The sequence below is a fragment of the Chionomys nivalis genome, chromosome 11 (assembly GCF_950005125.1).
Source record: "Chionomys nivalis chromosome 11, mChiNiv1.1, whole genome shotgun sequence".
NCBI classification, from domain to species: Eukaryota; Metazoa; Chordata; class Mammalia; order Rodentia; family Cricetidae; genus Chionomys; species Chionomys nivalis.
In genome coordinates, this window is record NC_080096.1 from 28743192 (window position 1) to 28764679 (window position 21488).

At 42.7% G+C, this 21488-nt stretch overlaps 1 protein-coding gene across 13 annotated transcripts in view; it reads left to right on the top strand.

The window, feature by feature from the left end:
- Macf1 (microtubule actin crosslinking factor 1) overlaps positions 1 to 18778 on the top strand; it is a 345446-nt gene extending 326668 nt beyond the window's left edge. For 6 of the 13 annotated variants that reach the window (XM_057784472.1, XM_057784473.1, XM_057784476.1 and 3 more), the window contains 9 exons: positions 453 to 615; positions 1660 to 1814; positions 2625 to 2699; positions 4538 to 4555; positions 7474 to 7591; positions 13138 to 13349; positions 13846 to 13956; positions 16444 to 16573; positions 17195 to 18778. In XM_057784472.1, the coding sequence (XP_057640455.1) occupies positions 453 to 615; positions 1660 to 1814; positions 2625 to 2699; positions 4538 to 4555; positions 7474 to 7591; positions 13138 to 13349; positions 13846 to 13956; positions 16444 to 16573; positions 17195 to 17451 (1239 nt within the window). In that variant the 3' untranslated portion in view covers positions 17452 to 18778. The remainder of the gene's footprint in view (positions 1 to 452; positions 616 to 1659; positions 1815 to 2624; positions 2700 to 4537; positions 4556 to 7473; positions 7592 to 13137; positions 13350 to 13845; positions 13957 to 16443; positions 16574 to 17194) is intronic. The other 7 variants (XM_057784479.1, XM_057784480.1, XM_057784471.1 and 4 more) reach the window with 3 other exon arrangements.
- Positions 18779 to 21488: the final 2710 nt, after the last annotated feature.

Genomic DNA, 21488 nt, shown 5'->3' on the forward strand with positions numbered 1-21488 from the left:
TTAATGCTTTCCATCTCGATCTATAAGATCTCAGAAAATGATGGGAAACATGAGCCTCTTGATGTGGTTCCTATGTGTGTTTATAGTGCCTTCCCATGCAGCCTAAGAGAGGGTGCTGAGGCTTTCCCTTCAAGACAGAATCCATCCCTTACATCTAAGTAGATGATCTTGGAACAGTCCAAAGAGAAAGCAAGACTGGCTCTCCCAATTCTTGTTCTGCCTGCTCCTTATTTTCGAAAGTTGTTTTGCAGTTATTCTTTTTCCTGCTCCACCATTATATCACAGCTTGTTATATAATATATAGGAGGCAGATGGTGCTTTCACCAGTGAGCATAGATAACATTGTTGGTGTCCCCTGGAAGGCCTGCATGGCTTTACTGGATGTCTGAGAATTTAGATATGCTCTGGGGTCAGAACAGCAAGACTTATGGATATCTCTGACTTCCATCTAGTTAAAGGAATTTGCCAACTTTGACTTTGATGTCTGGAGGAAAAAGTATATGCGTTGGATGAATCACAAAAAATCTAGAGTCATGGATTTCTTCCGGCGTATTGACAAGGACCAGGATGGGAAGATAACGCGTCAGGAGTTCATCGACGGCATTTTAGCATCCAGTAAGTGGATTCTCACTCTACACACAGGTCACATCTAGATTCCTCACACTTGGTAGAAGTTGTAACATTGTGGTAAATTGGTATTTCTTAAGAACTGTAGTTTGAGGGAAGAAGCTCTCTGCTGAGTGTGATCTGTTGTTTTCATGAATGGAAGAATCTCATTTCAGTAGGAATAGGAAGAGTTCAAACATGATTTTGAAGTTTAAACAGGACAGGATGCTATTCCAAAGCAACACTATTTTATGACATCATTTTAAGCATCCAACAGGGCTGGCCTAAATAAATCTTATGGGTGGTTGTAATATTGTTTTAGTTTATTTTTTTTTTTTACTATATCTAAAGTCTAATACTACTTTTTGTTTTTAAAATGGGGAAGGCCTCTGGAAATATTACTCTTATTAAAGTGCTTGTATAGCTTGTATGAAGCCATAGATCCTATCCTCAGTACCCCATAAACTGGTTATGCTTGTCTATATCTCTGATCCCAGCACTTTGGAAGTAATGGCAAGGAAGATCAGAAGTTTAATGTCATCCTTGGCCAATCTGGGTTATATGAAACCCTGTCTCAAAAAACAAAACATACAAAAAAGGTGAGGGGTCTGTAGGTAAAAACATTTAAAAGTCAGCAGTGACTACTCCTCGGGTGATACCATTTTTAAATGATTTGTATCTTTTAAAATTAGATTTATTCGCTTTATGTTATGTGTGAGTTTTTTGCCTGTATGTACATATGCTTGGTGCCCTTGGAAGTCAGAGGAGGGCATCAGGTCCCTGGATCTGTGGTTGTAGATGGTTGTGAACCACCATGTGGGTGCTGGGAATTGAACCTGGGCCCTCTACAAGAGCAACAGTACTCTTAAAGCTGAGCCAATGATTTGTATCTTTAAAATTTGTTGTCTCCTGAATTTTCTAGAGTAGATATGTGGTGGTTTTGTTGTTGTCTAGGAAAAGATCAAGATATAATTCTTTTTCTTCAGGTACTTGTATAATTGCCAACCAGCCGCATACATTTCAATGTTTCAAATCATGGTTTCTTCTCCCCAGAGTTTCCTACCACCAAGTTAGAGATGACGGCTGTGGCTGACATTTTTGACAGAGATGGGGATGGCTACATTGACTACTATGAATTTGTGGCTGCCCTACATCCGAACAAGGATGCCTATCGACCAACAACTGATGCAGATAAAATTGAAGACGAGGTATGGGGAACTGGAGTAGAGTGTTTTGACCATAGGTTTATATTGTCCTGAATTTGTATGTGTGAATCATTTTGAGAAGCAATCATTTAGAGTTAGTGTTTCAGCAAAGCCTAGAAGGCCTTTGACGACTGAGTTCTACTTGGTCTAGAGGACGGCTCCAACGCTAACACTCACGTCTGTAGTGCCGTAAGGTCCATGGGGCTTATAAGGGATCGGGTGGGCTTCAGATGCAGCGATAAGGGGTGGACTGTATCATGGCTCAGTGGGAAAAGTGCTTGTCATGACCTGATTCAGTCCCTGGAACCACATAAATGTGGAAAGAAACTGATCCCAGGAAATTTCTATGTAGAAATTTCGTTCAGTTCATGATTTACTTTATTGATCATTTGATTTTGATAGGTCTGTTTTAGCGCTTTTCCTCTAAAGAATTTTAAAACAATGATGAAGAATATTTCTTTCATCTTGTGTTTTTTTTTCTCAGTATCTGTTATCTCAAGAAGGGTTAAATTTTGAGTAAAAGATAAACACATGTATTAAAAGCCTAAGATGAACCAGGCAGAGGCCTTTAATCCCAGCAACTAGGAAACAAAGGCAGACAAGATCTCTCTGAGTTGGGAACCAGGGTAGTTTGCATAGCAAGTTCTAGGACCGCCTGGACTTCAGAGTGAGATCCTGTTTCCAAAGGCAAAAGGCAAAACTCTTTAAAAATAATAATAATAATAATAACAATAATGACTAGCTTCTCTGTTTACATTTAAAACAGAAAGTCCTTCTCTGCCCTTACACCATTTTGCTGTTCACAACCAACAGGTCACAAGACAAGTGGCACAGTGCAAGTGTGCAAAAAGATTTCAGGTGGAGCAGATTGGAGAGAATAAATACCGGGTAAGGAAGAAAACACAAACCCACTGTCTGTGGAGGTCACTTCCTCCTGTGTCGTCCTGCCTTTTCATCCCTGGTGCCTCCAGAGGCCTGGAACCCGTGTCATAGGTGTCCAGTTTCATGCCCTGTGTAATTTCATCTGAAAAGTTACCATTTTCCAGGGAGACCATAGTTTATATTTCTTTTTTTTTTTTTTTTTTTTTTTTTTTTTGAGACAGGGTTTCTCTGTAGCTTTGGAGCCTGTCCTGGAACTCCCTTTGTAGACCAGGCTGGCCTTGAACTCACAGAGATCCGCCTGCCTCTGCCTCCCGAGTGCTGGGATTAAAGGCGTGCGCCACCACCGCCCGGCCATAGTTTATATTTGACAACATTGAAAACGTTTAGCCGGGCGGCGCACACTTTTAACCCCAGCACTTGAGAGGCAGAGATAGGAGGATCTCTGTGAGTTCAAGGCCAGCCTGGTCTACAAGAGCTAGTTCCAGGACAGGCTCCAAAACTACAGAGAAACTCTGTCTTGAAAAACCAAAAAAAAAAAAGAAAAGAAACAAAAGAAAACTTAACATTTTAGAGCTCTCATTCTCACTGCTGACCTAGGTCTTCAGGGAAGTGAGGATCAGGGACCTTGGGAAATAGTTTTATCAAGACTCATGAAGCAGAGCCTGGTAATCTGCCTGTAACCACACAAGTTGAGAGGCAAAGGCAAAAGGATCATTGTAAATTCAAGGTCAATTCTACATAGTAAGTTCCAGCTCCCCACATCTATATCACAAAATTACCTCAAATTTTTTTTAAGTAGGGATGAGGAGTTGGAAATGGTTCAGCATATAAAGGTACTTGCCACCAAGCCTAACAGCCTGAGTTCAAGTCCTAGGATTCACATGGTAAAAGGAGAAGCATACACCCAAAAAATGTCCTCTGATGTGTTTGTGCACATACACATTTTCCTTTGTTCTAATTTTTTCACTTTAAAAAAAAAAAAAAGAGTGATTGCTTTATCCCCAAGAACTGGTCATTGCAAATGTAAGTGCTCCCACGCTCCTGGAAGACGATGTGTCAAGGCCCCAGCACATTAGTGTTCCTGTGCTGAGCTGGGCTACAGCTGGGACCCACATGCACTGAGGAGCCAGTCTCCTTCTCTGGAAAGACTTGTTAGGAATGGCCAGAAGAAACAGTAAAGAATACTGTGTCTTAAGCTTCTCTTGGGACTAGAGTCAGGAGTGTAGTAGAGACCTAAACCAGGTCTCCTTAACTGTTCATCAGCTTGTCAAGGAGCCTTAAAATCTCAAGAAAAAAAATCTATAGTTAGCAAAGAAGACTTAGATGGCAATCTTCAGTTGAAAACACAGGAAGATCCAGGTTCCATTAGGAACTCAAAAATGTCCTCAGAGGCTAAAGCTGTAGCTCAAGAGGAAAGTGCTTGGACAGCATGTACAAAACCCTGGGCTCACCTGGGGTTGGGATGTCCTGAGTGCACCAAGTTCATGCTGTCTTTAGCTGAAGAGGGCAGGTAGCTTCGCCTCTTACCCAGCCCAGAGCACTTAGTAAGCTCTATCTTAAATCTTGGGTTTTGTTTTCTTGTGTTTATTTTTGTTGTTGTTTTGTTCGGAGTTATTTTGTTTGTTTGTTTGTTTAATTACCAGTGAGTAAAATGGATTGACAAAAGAAGCACAAGATGGAGAGTTCAGGCTTTAGTTGTAAAATCTTTTCTGTGTCGATGCTCAGTAAGAATGTGGTCAGTGTGTACTTAGATTAGTAATATGATAAAATTGCTGTGTCTTAGTGTTAACTTGACAAAAATGTTCTCTTTTTTCCCCTGCATCCTTTACTCTTACTGTCTATAGTTCTTCCTCGGCAATCAGGTACAGTGTGCCTTGCAATGTCCTTCTTGGTGGATGTGGTCTTTGTAGCTGATGTTGCCTGTTCTTTGCTGTGGGGAAAGGACATAATCTTCTGGAAGCATGCCTGGGTCACATCTGGTTATCTTACCAAGTGGAGAAACTACTAACAAAGCTATTATCACAAAGCTGTCTTGTCAGCAAAAAGATACAATTTTATATTTTTTTAAAAAATAAATTTTGCCATTTCAAATTAGGCTGGCTAAAAACAATGATATTGTGCTGCACTGAGTTATTACTATTATGACTCAGGAAAATCAAGGCTCTGATAACATCCATTCCGCCTGTAAAGAGCCTGGACTTACACTTCTGTATTTGGGGTCAGAGTACCATTGGCTTAGTTCTGATTCATTACCAGTCTTTTAATACAAATTTTCTAATGTATACTTGAGTGAAAAAGTTCTGAGGGTATCTTAATATTATCTAAGTACTAACTTAATAGTTACAGGTCTTTATATTTACATTTTGAAATACAAATTATAATTTATAATGTGGAAAACGTAGTTGATTTCTGCCTGAAATTTGCAGATATAACCAACTATCCAAAATGAAATGAGTTCAAATTAGATTTTCACAAAGTATTGAAAGTCTTGACTCCACTTGGCAACTCTAACCTCTGAGATTTCTTTTGAGGGTTCTTGGGTGCTGTCTCTCAAATGTGAAAGGAAGTTGCATGAATGAAATCTATCTGACAGGAAGTTAGAAACACTAAGAGTTAATTTGAAGTCCTAAATCACTGTTAAATAAATTACTACAATAATCACTAACTACAGTAATATTCTGGGCCAGTGGGAAGAACAGAGACTAGAAAAATATAAGATTGAGAACAGTCAAGTTGGTTTTAAATAAATCCTCATGAGCTGGGCATAATATCTTCCTTATAACTGTAAAAACCTAGCTCCTTGGGAGGCAAGTTTGAAGCTAGCTTTGGAAAGTTGACAAGTCCCTGTTTCAAATTTTGAAAATAAAAATAAAAATCTAATAGTGTATCTCAGTGATAGAACATTTGCCTTACACGCCCTTAGAGTCTGTCCCCAATGCTATAACTAGTTAATAATAATTACAGTCAAGCACCCAGCATGCCTGCTTCTGATGATTGCACCTATTAGATAGGGTCCCTTTGATGGCACACTGACACCCTGCTCTACTACTCCATTAACCTGGGGAGGATTTGGTGAGTCGCTCTAATATTGTGAGATGATGAACTCTGAAGTCCGTTTTATACATGTTGTACTGGAGGCCTCAAAGGTTGCCTGCCACGCTCACACAGCTGATATCATAAGAACTTAATTCCCAGTGAGAGAAGGAAACAGTGCCTGGCAAGATTCTGCCTGAGTTCTCTGTGGCTCTTCCCCAGCCTTGTTCTGCAGGCCTCTAGAGCTATATAGCCCCCCACTTTCCAACAGCTTTGGGGAGATACTAAGGAAAGGCAACCCTGAGGTCAGTAGGTAACAAACTAGAGGGTTTAATATTTCCAGACCACCCCTTCCCTTTGACTCTGGGAGCCACACAGGTGCACATCCTTTCTGGTCCTCACTTATTCAGAGAAAACCCAAAATAGCTCAGGTTACTAATACCACATCAGGCCTGTTCCCTCAAAGGTAGGGAATAGCTTCCTTTCCAGAAAGGGTCTTTTTCCTTACAGCTGTGAGAAGTGCTGATTCTGCTCCACCGTGCTGTCCCTTTGACCACTTTGTGTAAACATTTAAGCACTGTGGGAGACAAATGCTGTAAGCATTTGTTTTTGGAGTAAATGGCTGGGGAGGGAAGAGAAAGTGTTTTCCAAGCTTCTTCCTGTGTACATAGTGCACCTGAGCCAGAGCAGCAGAAGAATGCAGAGATAACCAATAAATAGCCACTGTTTATTATTACTGAGGAGGATGGCTGTGTGTCCTCCTCAAATGGCCTTTCTTGCAATTTCAGTTTTTCTCCCTGTTTCAAAGTTATGATTCTTCTATAACTTTGAAAATCCTAGTTAAGAGGTTAAGTCCTTCTTTTTACTTACCTGCCCCAAACAGTCTCCTTAATAGCCTTAGGAATTCTATTTCTTTGACTTTTGGTCTGGTGTTTGTTTTTAAATCTTAGTATGCTTCTTTTTTGTTGTTGTTGCTTCATTTTGGGAAAAGGTGGTTTGTACACTGGGAAGCTCCAAATATTAAGGTAGAACTGGGAAGTAGGAGATTAGGAGTGGAGACAATAAAAAGCCCGTCTTACCTTTTTCTAAGGTCCAGAATGATTATTGAACACTGTTTCTAATCATGATAAGAGATTAAAATTTCTGTTTCTTCAACTAAATTTTAATTCCATCTAATCATTTATTCAGCTTGAAAACTTTTTCTCCTGGTGACATCACAATCAGAGTTCATACAGGGTTTACTTCTGAGAACCGGATGAACAGAAACCAAACTTCTTCCTAAGCTTGTAATGAGGATGCTTTGCAAGAGTCTTTTTAATGCTTGACTTAGTATTTGCTGCCATCCATTTAACTTTCCAGCACACTGTATTCAGAAGTTGATCCCCATTCTTTAAAGAAATAAACATAACAGTGTGGGGTGCTCCCTTCGGCAGAACCTTCAGAAGAATCCAAGTGAGCAAATGGATGTCCTTCTTGCCTCCTTTACCTGTGGTACAGGAGCCAGGATGTAGCCATCAGGAGCTAATTTTATCCCAGTGGAAGGATATCATGACAGTGGCTCATAGGTAGTCTTTCTGGTTTTCTGTTTGCTGATCTTTTTCTGACAATGTAAAAATGCAAAATTGAGTTCTAAATTCTTCCCCGACTGCCACATCATTTCTGTCTGAATACAGTCTGCTTTGGGAGTGTGGGGGATATAAGTCTACACTGAGGTGCTCCTGTTAACTGAATTTCCCCTTGATTCCAGTTTGGGGATTCTCAGCAGTTGCGGCTGGTCCGTATTCTGCGCAGCACTGTGATGGTCCGTGTTGGTGGAGGATGGATGGCCTTGGATGAGTTCTTAGTGAAAAACGATCCCTGCCGAGGTAAGGAAGCACCCCACATTACATGGAAGGATATATGATCAACCCACACTGATTTTCTGGGAAGCATTGATGGTGGGTCTTTCTGATTTTTGTCTTGTTATTAAGGTGTCTGATATTGTATCATACAGCCCAGATTAGAACCCGGAGTTTCAGGTAGAAAGACCTGAAGAAGCTAAAACTGTCAGGAAAGAACACAGGAATGAGAATTAAGAATTTGTTGGTATCCAAGCTTTCATATTTGTGAGGTAGCAGCAGGAGATAAAGTGTTGAAAGTCATCCTCAGGTTCATAGCAAGTTCAAAGCCAGCCTGAGCTTGAATAACACCCTGTCTCCAAAACAGAAAAAGAATCTATTGGTTTTACCTATTTATGTTTGTGACATTAGCACTAACCTAGAGGGAAGTCTTGTGTACACTTTAGGGTTCTTCTTAAAGCCTCTGATCCTCTAGTCTGTAATTCTGTGACTGAGACTCAGAACCCCTCCCATGCAGAGGACTGGTGACCATCCTTACTGTGGGGAAGCTAAAGGACATATGCCTGCCGCCCCACAGACGGTTGCCTAAACAAGACAAGAAAAGACAACCACCCCCAGGCAAAAGAAAATGGGAACTTAGCTTGAGCAGCTGGTAGTCACAGCTGCAGCAAGGGGACAAATGGCCAGATCCCAGCTGCTGCATCCTGCCCAGCCACGTCCTCTCCTTTTTCCTGTTAGAACTGCATGTGGGTACACAGGAGCCCCAGATCTCTGTCTTCCTTGACTGGTTTCTGTGTTTCCTGCTCTGTCTCTGTCTTTGTGTTTACATCTTTTTTATTCCAGTTCATCATCCCGGAAGTAAAATAAAGCGTTCTGATTCCAGCTCTTCGATTTCCAGTCAGTCTCCCATAGGTTGGCTTTTATGCTTTGTCCCTCTTCACCTGTCCTTTGAGAATGGCTTTGCTTCCAAAACTGTAACATCTCTTGGCTCTCTGATGTCCACTGCCTTGGCTATCTCTAATGAGATGGTATCCACAGAATTTAATACTATTTACTAAATATCTCTACATTAAGAATAAGTAAATAAAAATAAATAAATATCTCTACATAAGTACTTTACAAATAAAAACACAATTGCATCTCATATTCATCCTATGAGGTGTAGATTCTATTATCTCCATTTTATAGAGTAGGAGCTTGAGGTATGGAAATTTTAAGTAACTTAAGGACCAGCCAGTCTTTTGAGCAGTGGTCCTGACCACCACCCTATTCTCTTGCATGTCCCCTGTGTGTATAGTTGGTCCAGCTTGTGCAGTTAGGTTATTAAAGCTTATTCATAAACTAAGCAAAAATAAATGTTTGCAGTACAGTTACATAACTTCTTTGGGAGTAGTTTTTAATCATTCTGAAAGATTTAGAGAAACCTATAGGGTATGGTTCTCACATGAGTATATGAGTATCTATAAATTTCTTCTCTTTAATTCATTCTGCATTTACTCCAACAAGCCAGAATAATAGCTGGGGAGTAAATGATTGCTCAGATGTTTTTAAATTTGAGTTTTATTTAGTTTTAGTATTTAATTTTATCATGAACCAGTGTCCTTGATTTAAGAATCTTTTCACTGTTTTAAATGAGGAACAACATACGCATCTTTTTAACCTTATCTCTGTAAAAACAACAAAACAGTGTTCTCTAAATCTACCATGGCCCCGTTTTTCCCATCGTGTAAAAAGTTACTAAGCAACAGCGGTGCTGCATGTGGCGTTTATGACCCTGGTTGCCTGTTTGCTGCCTGCTCTGTTCACAAGCTGCTGGCTGGAAGAATACTGCCTGCTTGATCTTCCTCAGTAAAAATCGGAAACCCAAGGACATTTGGGAGGGCAGTCTAGTAGCTATTTTCTGTGGGAACTGGTGGCCCTCTTCTTCATCTTTCAGAGCAAAGGTAAGACATTCCAGGTATCCAAGAATGCCACCTTGCAACTTGGCGATCAACTTCTGTCCGTTGACTGAAATAGGACTTACCAGCAGCTTTCAGTAGCTGCCATCAGTGGGCAAAATCTTGTCCTGTCAGAACAGTGCTAGAAGAACGCCCGAGGGCTAGGGGCCGGCAGGAAGCGGTGGGGGGGGGGGGGGGCAGGGACCAAGACGACAGGTTACTTGCTGGACTGGTAGTATTTGCTGTAATTCCAGTATTTAAGGCAGAAGCAGAAGGATCAAGAATGGTAGCCTGAGCTACATAGTAAGACCCTTCATCAAAAAATAGAGTGGATAAGGACCTATCCAGGGCTTCTGTAGGGCCAACTGCTATTGTAGTCTTTGTGCCTGTGAACTATAGAAGATAACATACTGAGGACATCATAGAATAAGTGACAAGATTATTAATCCCAAATCTTTTGTTACTTCTTTTACATAGCTACTGAAATGATAAACAGTCTCAAATCATGTGTTGGTTTAGACAAATTTAAAAAATAATCATATTCCACTAAAGATGGGTTTGCTGTTTATACAGTTTTCTGATACTGCCATTGTGGGTCTTGTTTGTCTTTGTGCAAAGATCATACATAATGCTTTGGGTGGAGATAAAAACAGTGCTTCTAGGTCTAGTGAGATGAGATGGCTCAGCAGATAAAGGCACTTGATGACTGGACCCACATAGTGGAAGGAGAAAACTGACCCCGAAGTGTTCCTCCCACTTACACACACACACTGTGCCGTTTTTCTGCTTTTAAAAACCAGTACACCTGTGCCTAATGTACTGCGTATGTTTTAAAGGGTTAGCTGTTACTTCCCTCAGGTAGTAAAGATCTAGAAATCATTTATGGAGATTTTAAAAGGTAGTTTTCAGGACTGGAGAAATGGCTGGGTCAGCAGTTAAGAGCATATAATGCCCTTTTAGAAGATCAGAGTTCAGTTCCCACCCACATTAGGAGACTTAGAACTGCCTATAAGTCAAGCTCCAGAGGATCTAATGCCCTCTTCTGTCTTCTGTGAGCACCTGCATTCATGTGCACACAGACATTCTCAGTCTCGCTCGCTCTCTCTGTCTCTGTCTCTGTCTCTGTCTCTCTCTCTCTCTCTCTCTCTCACACACACACACACACACACACATTAAAAAGTAAAAATAAAGGGCTAGAGATCCAGCTCTGCAGCTGGAGTTAATTCTTACAGAGGACACAGCGGTTTCAGTTCCCAGAACTCATCTGATGGCTCTGTTTCTAGGGGATTCCCCTCTTCTGACCTCCACAGTCATTAGACACACATGGTACCTATACGTATATGCAGACAAGGCACTTGTACTCATCCTAAAAATACTTAGCTTAGAACCTGTGCAAGTGTGCGCCCATTGAACCAGAGTTTAATTAGGGTTACTGAAGGAGCAGAGACAAGTGGTTACACCTCTGAAGAAAATGTCTCCCCCTCCCCCAGCAAAGCTACTTGTATAAATTTATCTTTAGGAAGTGTCAGAATATGTACAAAAATATTTTAGAAGCTGTATTTTTAAAACTTAACAAATTAGAAATGCAACATTTAACAAGTAAAGTGACATATATGATGAAATTATACCTTGAAGTTAGGTGGAATTTAACATGAGAGACACAGGAAATGGAAGTATGGTCCTAATATTTTTGTATTAAAAGTATGTATGCAGTTGCTCAAAGAAATGAAGATATGCCAGTATGTTAATCGTGATATGCCTGCTATAGGTTGTAAGAATGAGCAACTTCTGTTTTTGTCAGAGGAAAGGTGCAGGTGTGCTAAAACTTGTAAAAACCAAAGACTGGCGTTGGGATAACTAACCCAGAGCTTGCTGTTTGGACTAGGCTGACTACCCAGTGAGCCCCCAGGATCTGCTTACCCCTCTCCCTAGCTCTGGAGTTACAGGTGCACACCTCCATACCTGGTGTTTACATGGCTTCTGGAGCTCCAAGGAGGTCTTGTTATGAAGTAGACCTTTACCCAGCAAATGCCATGGAGATAAGCTGATATGGGTGATGCCTTAAAGAGAATGGCCAGGAATGTCATGGAGGCAGGGTAAAGAGAATAGCTAACAAACAGGCTACCTCTGCTGTGACTTAACCAGTCTTTGTAGGCTCTTCCATTCCTTTGTCTAGTGAGATAAAGATGCTTCTGAAAATCAAGTGTAGTATTGCATGTGGTAATACTGTATAAATTGTAGTGTGGGGAGGGATATAATCTTATCACTCCGTTACTATAGATTGTCCTCTTTATTGTATGTTTGTTGAGATGGAATTTTGCTCCGTTTACCCAAGCTAATCTCAAACTCGTGGGCTGAAGCATCTTCCCTGCCTCAGTCTATGAAGTACTCGTTCATGCTACCACCTGCCTATTGCCTTTTATAAAACATTTTAAATGTGGCTGTCCCCAACTAGTTACCATTCCCAAGGCTTCCTCTTGTATCCTCTGATGATTTTTTTCTTCTCTCGGGCAGTATGTTTAGAAGGGAACTATCAAATGTTTACTCAATTAGTACTCCTCTACAGCCTGCTAAATAGGTATAATACAGTCTTAAAATGAACCATCTAGAATAGACAAGCAGGTCCAGGGTTACTACAGGGCATTGTCCAGTGAGAAATCAAAAGATCTTTTCCAGAGGAAGTATTTCTTTTAAATTAGCGGTGTCTTTAACACCAACATTTGTTCTGACTGTACTTGATAGCTCTGACTGCATCTGTATTTGAAGGTCTGGTCTCACAGCTCCAGAAGACCCTGAGGTAGCACTGGTTAGCCTTCACTACTGTTCCCGAGTCTTCCCCTTCAGTTCCTCTCTCTCCTGCTGCAGTCGCTCTTCCAGCTTCTGCTGCTCTCAGCTTTTTACCTAACGGATTCTCACCCACAGTTTTGTGCACGGTCTTGGTCTTTCTCTCTCCTTACATGTTTACTTCTTAAAGAATCTGTCCTCAGCCGGGCGATGGTGGCGCACACCTTTAATCCCAGCACTTGGGAGGCAGAGGCAGGCGGATCTCTGTGAGTTCGAGACCAGCCTGGTCTACAGGCTCCAAAGCCACAGAGAAACCCTGTCTCGAAAAACCAAAAAAAAAAAAAGAATCTGTCCTCATCTTTACTGTCCTGGCTTCCTGGACCCCTTTCATTAGGATTGTTATTGACAGAATTCAAATGGAAGAGTCTTGATGCCACTTTTTTCCATTTTATCATTACCATATATCTTGCAAAAATTCAGCAAAAAGTACACATGTCTATGAGAGAGAAAATAGGAGTTTGATTAAGGTCAGAGGCTTGTGTCCTGTTGCATCTGTGTCTCCTTGGCAACCACAGTTTGCTTACCCCAGGGGACAGCAGCAAAGCCAGATGATGACAGCAGAGTGGGTGGTCCTCTGTTGATAGGCTTGCTCGTTAGAGCAGGCTAAGATCTTAGCCCGTGTATCTGCTGTGGGTCAGAACGTGACAAAGCTGTTTTTAAAGACTCCATAGGTGGTATAAAACCTATGCATACCCTACTGTTATCGTGGGGTCAAGCAACTGTATGGCTATCCAAGATACATTTTTAAGGTAATTGACTATATGCATGTATGTGTGTTTGTTTTCTTTTTAGCACGAGGCAGAACTAACATAGAGCTTCGAGAAAAATTCATCCTGCCAGAAGGGGCATCCCAAGGAATGACTCCATTCCGATCACGGGGTCGAAGGTCCAAGCCATCTTCCCGAGCAGCTTCTCCTACTCGCTCCAGCTCAAGTGCTAGTCAGAGTAATCACAGCTGTACGTCCATGCCTTCTTCTCCAGCCACCCCAGCCAGCGGGACCAAGGTGTGTGCTGACCTCCTTTGTGCTGTCCTTTCCCATCCTCATCTTGGTAGATGTTCACTGATGGGCAGCCCCTGAGAAGACTAGCAAGGAAAAGAACATAAAAACGTAGAGCAACTCTGCCCAAACCCCCACAGTGCACAGATCACCACCCTTGAGGGATTTTGTAAAATGCATATTCAGGCTGCTTATATCAGAAATGATTCTTCCATCTTACTCCCATTTTGAGTTGGAGCTTGTCCAGAGTTAGGTCACTGGTTTGGAAAGTCTAGGTACTGTCTGTGCAGCTGGAGCTGACAGATGAGCTTGTTGGTACAGCGAGCTATAGGTGAAGAATACCTTTCTACCTGCTCCATCTCGGCCTATTGGACTTCCGTGTATTTTATTTGTTTCTGTTTATTTAAAATTTAGTGTCGTCGTCCCCCTCCCCCAATTTACTCCCTTTTCTGTTCGATCTTTCAATTGTTCCCACCCTTCCCTTTGGATTTCCATTCCACAGACTCCACTTCAGTTTTCTCGCTGTTATGACAAACCCTGGTTGGTAAACAGTAAAGCTGGCACGCATGTCAGGGACAGCCATTGTCCTGACCTCCAGCTCCTCAGCCCTGAGGTAGAGTATGGCTTTGCTGAGTGGGACACGGTCATGAAGAGGCCCTCACTCATGCCAAGAACCAGCCCAGCTCTTTTTCCTGACATGAGGCCAAAGTCTCTTCCATCTTTGGGGTGCTTGCTGACACAGCTGATTGATCGAGTTGGCCAAGTGTTTTCAGGAGTTTCTAACTCGGATTCACAAAATTGGAGATGAGTAAGAGATGCCTAAAACAAGATTGCTTGGCAGCTTTATAAGTTTTTAAGCATAACATTTGTTCAGGATGACAGATAACAGTCATTCCTGGCTGTTTATTTGTTGACAGTACTTGTAATTAGGTCTCTTGAAATCTCCAAATGTCAGCTACATAGACGAGTTATAAACACCTGAAATTAAACCACAGTGCATGTTCATCAATGTTCTATGTGTTTAGAACAGGAGGATGATTTGCAAGACCCCTCCCTAGGGTGGTTGGTGCTGCCACATGGGTCGAAGGCATGGGTGCTATCTACTCCAGTCAAGCACAGTTTCCCTACAAGTGGCCACTGCTCTGGGGCTCCAGTTCCACCTTCTTGGTTCCTTGGCTTAGGTAGCTTTGATTTAAATACACATACCAACAGTTAAGCATGTTCACATAGAGCCATTAAAATACCTAAACACTTTTGGAGGAAGAGTGTTTGAGAATCAAAACATGGGTAGGTGTTGTAGCACACACCTATCATCCCAGCACTTGGAAGGCTGAGGCAGCAGGTCTGATGTCAAAACCCATGTGGAGCATGTATTGAGAGCCTACCTCTAAAGAGGAAAAGAAAAAAGCTGAAACAAAACCTGGGCAGGGAGGCTGTGCACTAGCAGCATATTTTGCATCTCTCAGCCCCTGCAGAGCATGTTGGGCTCTAACCCTCCAAGCACGGTGCCATCTTTGGTTGGGCACAGAAGCCAGGGCTGTGAATGAACAGCCGCTTGTGGACTTATCCCACTCCCGGGTCAAACTCCAGCTGAGAACTGTGGTCTCAACTTAAGATCCGGCTGACTGCCCAAGAACCTAAGATTTAGCTTGCCCTTGCTTTTTCCCTCTGGGATTTCCAGCTCCATTGAAATCCCAAATGTGGAAAGTGTCAGTGTTGCTCATGACACAGACTCTATAGACTCTGAGATGACCCTTTTTGTCTTATCTTATAATATAACCCTTTATTGCAAGTTCTTTACTCATCGGTACTCTGTGGCCAGGCCAGGCCCTAAATTAGAACACCAGTTCAGAAGCGCCAGATCTGTGAGCTCCAGGCAGCAGTGCTCGGGAAGGATAGCTCTTGGAACTGGTGCTGCCCCTCCTGGTGGCCAGGAGAGTTCCTGCTTGAGTATCAATCACTTCCTGTCGCTTTTGCTTTTCCTTTGTGAAGAAATTCACCCTGCACAGTGAGATGGGGCGCTTTACTCTCTTATCTATATAAGCATCTTAAAGGTTCTGGAAAACAATTTACCCAACTTACTTCAATGAAAAGCTGGAATTGTATACCATGTCATAGTAATATTTGAAAACAGACTTTAAAATGTTCTTTCTCTACAGTATATTTTTAGAAATCACGTAAGGAAATGCAGCAATAGCAGCAGTTATAAGATGCAGCTCTTATTCAGGTTAGGATTATTCAGCAAGGTGGGATGGAGTCCTTTTTAGCCACATAGGTGCAAAGACGTGAAAGTACATCAATGACACAAAAGCTTCTGCTTTATGGGACTAATGCTTTAATGTGGGGCAAAGAGGCCATGAGCAGATGTGTACGTCAGGTGTGAGAATGCCATCTTTAAAAGTGGAAACGCAGAAGTGGAAGAAAGCTTCGACCTCTCAACACAGCCCTGAGGTACATGGTCTAAGTCATGCATGTGTTTGGAGAGGAAGGTTATTGTACAATAACAGTGTGGGCTCAGTTAAGAACAAGGGCACGAGACTTCCCAGGATATAGGGCAAATAGCAGGGAGGCCCAGACAGCTAAGATGGCTGAACCAGAAGGGTGTGTGATAGAAATGGAGAGACCTTCCTGAGGGTCCAATGAAGAGATCTTGACATCTGTTGCGTGTGCTGATGGCAGGTGGCTGTTGCTTGAGCCTGCTTTAGATTGCTGCCCCAGCACACTGGTACACAGGGCTATTCGAATTTCTCGTCTTGTTACCCATCATTCATTTGTAGCTGTAATGTCTTACTAATTGAAGATCTCACATTTCTAGGGAGATTTATCAGCAGGATAACAGCACTGAAAGGCCGCCATTCCTAGGGAATAGCAGGCATTAGAAGACACTCCGAAGGTTTTAATTGGACCTTGAAACCTCTTCTTGAGAATATTTTTTAAAAAATCTATGATCTAGGGCATTTTGTGAATTGATCTTTGTTTTCCTGGACTTTTAATTTGCTTTTTCAAATGGTTGTCTATAAAGAGACTTTTAAATAGACATTATAATTACATACTTATCAAGGATTTTATCAAGTAAGTGTGACCTTTTATTATTTTGAAGGTTATTCCATCGACAGGCAGCAAGCTGAAACGGCCAACACCAACTTTCCATTCTAGCCGGACATCCCTTGCTGGCGACACCAGCAATAGCTCTTCTCCAGCTTCCACAGGTGCCAAAACTAACCGGGCAGGTAAGTACCCACCATACCCAGGGCTGAGGATGGGAGGAATAGCCCAGCTGCTTTGAATTGGTCAATGTCAGCCTCTCAGGAGCCAGTGTTAGGATGAGCCCTTGATGTCCTGCCCAGAAAGACACTTGCACTCTTTGGGCAGCCATTGCTTTTCTTGTCAGTGTAGCGAACTCTGACCTCCTACACTCAACACTGGAGCTAATGCAAACTGTCAGCAACTTTCCCAGGGTGCCGTGTTTTTATGACTGCTGGTGGACTGGGGAAGTGGAAGCTGGCTGACTGCAACTCCTCCTGGGAACCTAAAAATTGACCTCTTAGTTCTCCACCTGCACCTCCACTTGCCGTCTGCTCACATATGCTGCAACCTCATCCTTCACCTTCCTGAGCCACGGTGATCCAGCAGCTTTGTTTTCTGCTGCTCAGGGTGACAGGGAGCCTCACAAACTAGACAGGGCTCACTGCCTGCTGTACTGATAAAGTGTGGGTCCAGAATGGCGTGGTTTCCCCCAAGGCCACTCAGCAAATCAAGTGCTATTAGCAGCAACCTCTTGGCCTCCGGTCACTTGTGTTTTCATAGCATGCCTTCTCCATTGCATCCCCTGCTTTACTCTTCAATTCCAGACCCTAAAAAGTCCGCCAGCCGTCCTGGGAGTCGGGCCGGAAGCCGGGCCGGGAGTCGAGCCAGCAGCCGGAGAGGAAGCGATGCCTCTGACTTTGACCTTCTAGAGACTCAGTCAGCTTGTTCAGACACTTCTGAGAGCAGCGCTGCAGGGGGCCAGGGCAGCTCCAGAAGAGGGCTCACCAAACCTTCCAAAATCCCAACCATGTCTAAGAAGACCACCACTGCCTCCCCCAGGACTCCGGGTCCCAAGCGATAACACTGTACAAGCACCCCATACCACTATCCACTTTGAATCCTGCTCCATACATTGGGTGTATATTTATTCTGAACGGGAGAAGTTATATTGTTAAAATTGTAAAAGAATAATTGTGTTATGAAGCTGCCTTATTTTTTTTTCCTTTTTGTAAGTTACTATTTTCATGTGAATATTTATGTAGATAAAATTTGCCTCCTGGTAACCCTGTAATGGATGGGGCCCAGAGATGAAATATTTGAGGAAAACAAAAGGTCAAGACGTAAATGTGTATTAAAAAGAAAAGCCTAAATAGGGTTCATGTGGCGCAGGGTTGTAAGCCTGCTTTATCTTTTAGGAGTATTCCTAAATGCATCTTTATAAACTTAACTTGCTATATCAGCAAGATAAATTATATTAAAAAATAAGAATTCCGCAATGTTTAAGGAACTCTTCTTTTTAAATCACAGACACCTCAATTAACAAGAACTAAGGAGAGGGCACTTAAGATTGCATTTCCATTGTTCTACTGTCATGGAATTTTAGCTGAAGAGACAGAACCTCATCTAGATAGCTTTTGCATATGATACAGCAAAAAGTTCATTGCAATACTGTCTTAAAATAAAGTCTCAGTACTGGGTGTTAAAGGCACATAGCTGCTAGGATTCAGGGGTAAAAGGAAACTTCAGAACATTGGGGTTTTAAACTGATTTGTAACAACTGTCCAGCCTAGCCATCAATAACTCCTGTGCTCACCAGGCCCCAGGCCCTGGTGAGGGAGACTCCTTGGTGGCACTGTGAATTACAGATTTGTTTATCTGCTTTTTTCTTTCTTTCTTTTTTCTTTTCTTGCTATTTATTTAATACGATCAACCTCCCACAAACTGAGGAATGAATTCCATAAGCCTATTTTGAAATGTGGACCTAAGACAAACACTTGCTCATCCTTTGACGGAGTTCACCAGCACACCTGTTCACCAGTCCCGTTTGCTTCCGTCTTTTTGTGTGTAATAAAGTCAGCTGACCAAGTGACCATGAAGGGGGGCTGTCTGGGGCTCCTATTTTTTAGCTGCTGTTCCTCGTCAGCTCGGACCATGTTGCTGTGTGATTATCTCAATTGGTTTTAATTGAGGCAGAAATTGAAGCTCTACCAATGAACTGTTTAAAAACAAGACACACTTTTGTATTAAAATTGCTTGCGGTAACAAATGTTTTGTAATTCCTGGCTTTATTCTGAACCACTACTTTATATTTAAATGTTACCCCTAAAGCATAAAAATGTTGTAGTACTTATTCAACAAGAGTTTTCTTGATGGAAAAAAAATAATAGAACTCATTACTTTTTTCTTTATTTTATCCTTGTTAATTTTAACAAGGCACCGAATGAGTGGGATGTTTTCTCAAAGCTATGTAGAGACACTGTCCACGTATGGGGGTGGGCAAACTTCCCACAGTAGGATGACACTCCTGTGACCTGATGGAACTTCATGAGCCTGAGTAGTTACCCTGCTAACCTGAGACCGCTGTTGAGGATGGAAACAAGTAGACACACAGGGCTGTGGCACAGAAAGAACTTGATTCTGCTGAACTAGCTGATCGGTTGGCACTATAAAGAGATGTTTGCAGGGTGGGTGATCATAGACTGGCCCACCCCTTCCCACAGTGGCCAGATGATAACATGTCGCCTGGTACTCACCTAGACAGAGTTGCAGTTATATAAATCCTTCACTATTTGAATTTACTAGTTTGCCCACATGGTCCACAGTGGACAAGGACAAGGAATAGCTGCTCTGAGGCCCTCTTGCTGGTTTCCAGACTCGTGAAGGAAAACACTACCTGATTATTGGAGAAGATGGGTCAGGAGAAGTTGAGCCCACTGGATATCTGCTCTTGGTCCCGGAAGGCAGTCCATTCCGATCCCTTTGTTTTATAGATGGAGAAGCAGGTGTAGTCAGGACACTGGTGTGAAGCCTGGTGGATGCTTCTGGGGATGAGTCTTGGGCTCCTGTGCTAGTGTGATGCCTCTGCTCCTTCCAGTCCTTAGCTGGCCCTGGCATGACTACAACAACCAGCTACTGACTTGAATAATGAGGGGTTCAAACTCAGATCTGTGTTCTTACCCTTCAGGCCACATGCCCCTCTTAAATTCTAGAATTTGGCAAAGTTGTAAATGCATGTTTGCCAAAGCTACGTGAGGTCACATGTTCAGACTGAAGGAAATATATAGTCTGGTGTGTTCCACACTTACTCCTTTCATGGAATTGGATGACCCGAAAGCTGTCAACCTGGGTTTGGAGAGTTGGCTCAGTCATTAAGAGCATTTGCTGCCCTTGGAGAAGACTTGGTTCAGTTCTCAGCATCCATATAGTGGCATACAAGCACCTGTAAGTCCAGCTGCAGGGATACCTGTGCATAACATGCACATAAACACATGCTACACGTACTCATAATCTTCTGGGGCTGGAGAGAAGCTAGGAGCATTTGTTGCTCTTCCAAAGAACCTGGGTTTGTTCCCAGAAGCCTTATCAGGCTGCCTCTGTAGGCATCTGCACTCACATGTGCATACACTCACATGTACCTACATGTGCCACACAGACCTATTCATTTTGGTTTTGAGTCAAGGTTTTACTATATAGTCATGGCTGCCCTGGAACTCACTAGGTAGACCAGGCTGGTCTTGCATTGCCTCTGCCTCCCAAGTGCTGGGGTTAAAGTCATATGCCACAACCAGCTTTACATACACATAAATAGATTTGTTTTTAGTTTAAAATCTTTTTCTTAAAAAGCTGTTGGAATTTAGTGTAAGATAGTGTTTTCATCCTAATTGGCTTCTGCCTCCTGATGCCCAGCAGCATCCATCCCTCCAGGGTAGACTGTCTGCTCTTACTATCTTTCCAGGAGACTTAGGTTCTAAGTATTCAATGAAGCTCAGCTGGCCGGTGGGGTGGGGAGTACTTGGAGAGGTGGCTCAGGGCTTAAGAGCATACACTGTTCTGGCAGGTCTTGAGCTACGTACGTTCCTAGTACCCACGTAGGGTAAAGGTAATGCTTTAGCTTCTAAGTACATAGGCATTCATGTGTGCGTGCACACAATTAAATCTTAAAAACAAAACCAGAAACTGGCCGGTGGTGGTGCATGCCTTTAATCCCAGCAAAGGCAGACAGATTTCTGTGAGTTCCAGGCCACCCTGGTATAAAACGCTAGTTCCAGGACAGCCAAGGCTGCACAGAAAAACCCTGGAGGAAGGGAGGGAGGGAGGGAGGGAGGGAGGGAGGGAGGGAGGGAGGGAGGGAGGGAGAAAATAACCCAAAAAAGGGGGGGGCTCAGTAGTACCACAGAAAGCTTATTTCCATTAAACAGGGAACTGTGTAAGACATGGGAAATAGACAAGAAAGAGGCTTAAAATACTGCAGAGGCTGACAAGGTGGATCAGCAGGAAAGGTGCTGGCCACACATGCCCGGAGACCTACTTCCCTTTAGTCCCCAGAACCCACAAAAAGGTTGGAAACGGCTCCCACAAAATCATCCTCTAACCTCTACACGAGCCTCTTCCCCCATAATAACAGTTCTGAGATGTGATTTAAAAAAAAATACATGTTTGATGGCCAGTGAGTGGGTTCAGCAAACAAAGGTGCTTTCCACCAAGGCTAAAGACCTGAGCTCAATCAGAGCCCACACGGTAAGAGAAGACCAGCTACTCCCACAAGTTGTTTTCTGACCACACACGGCACGCACATGCATGTTGCCTACACATTCGGCATAAATGATACAATTTTTGTGCCTGCTGAAGCTTTACATCGACAGCTAACATTTATGGGATGCTTGCCAGCATTCCATACATTACAGAGAACTTTACGCTAGATAGTTCTCACTACACATCCCAATTCTATGATCTTGAGTCCCCACTAAGGATAAAGTTGAGCATCTTAGCAAAATCACAGTCGGCAGGTGAGCCAGAAAGTCCACACTTTGACGCTACCTTCTCCAAGAAACTTGAGCCACCTTAGACTTTCTACTGTTCCTGGGTTCCACTGAGGAACCCTTCTCTTCCCAGCAGCCC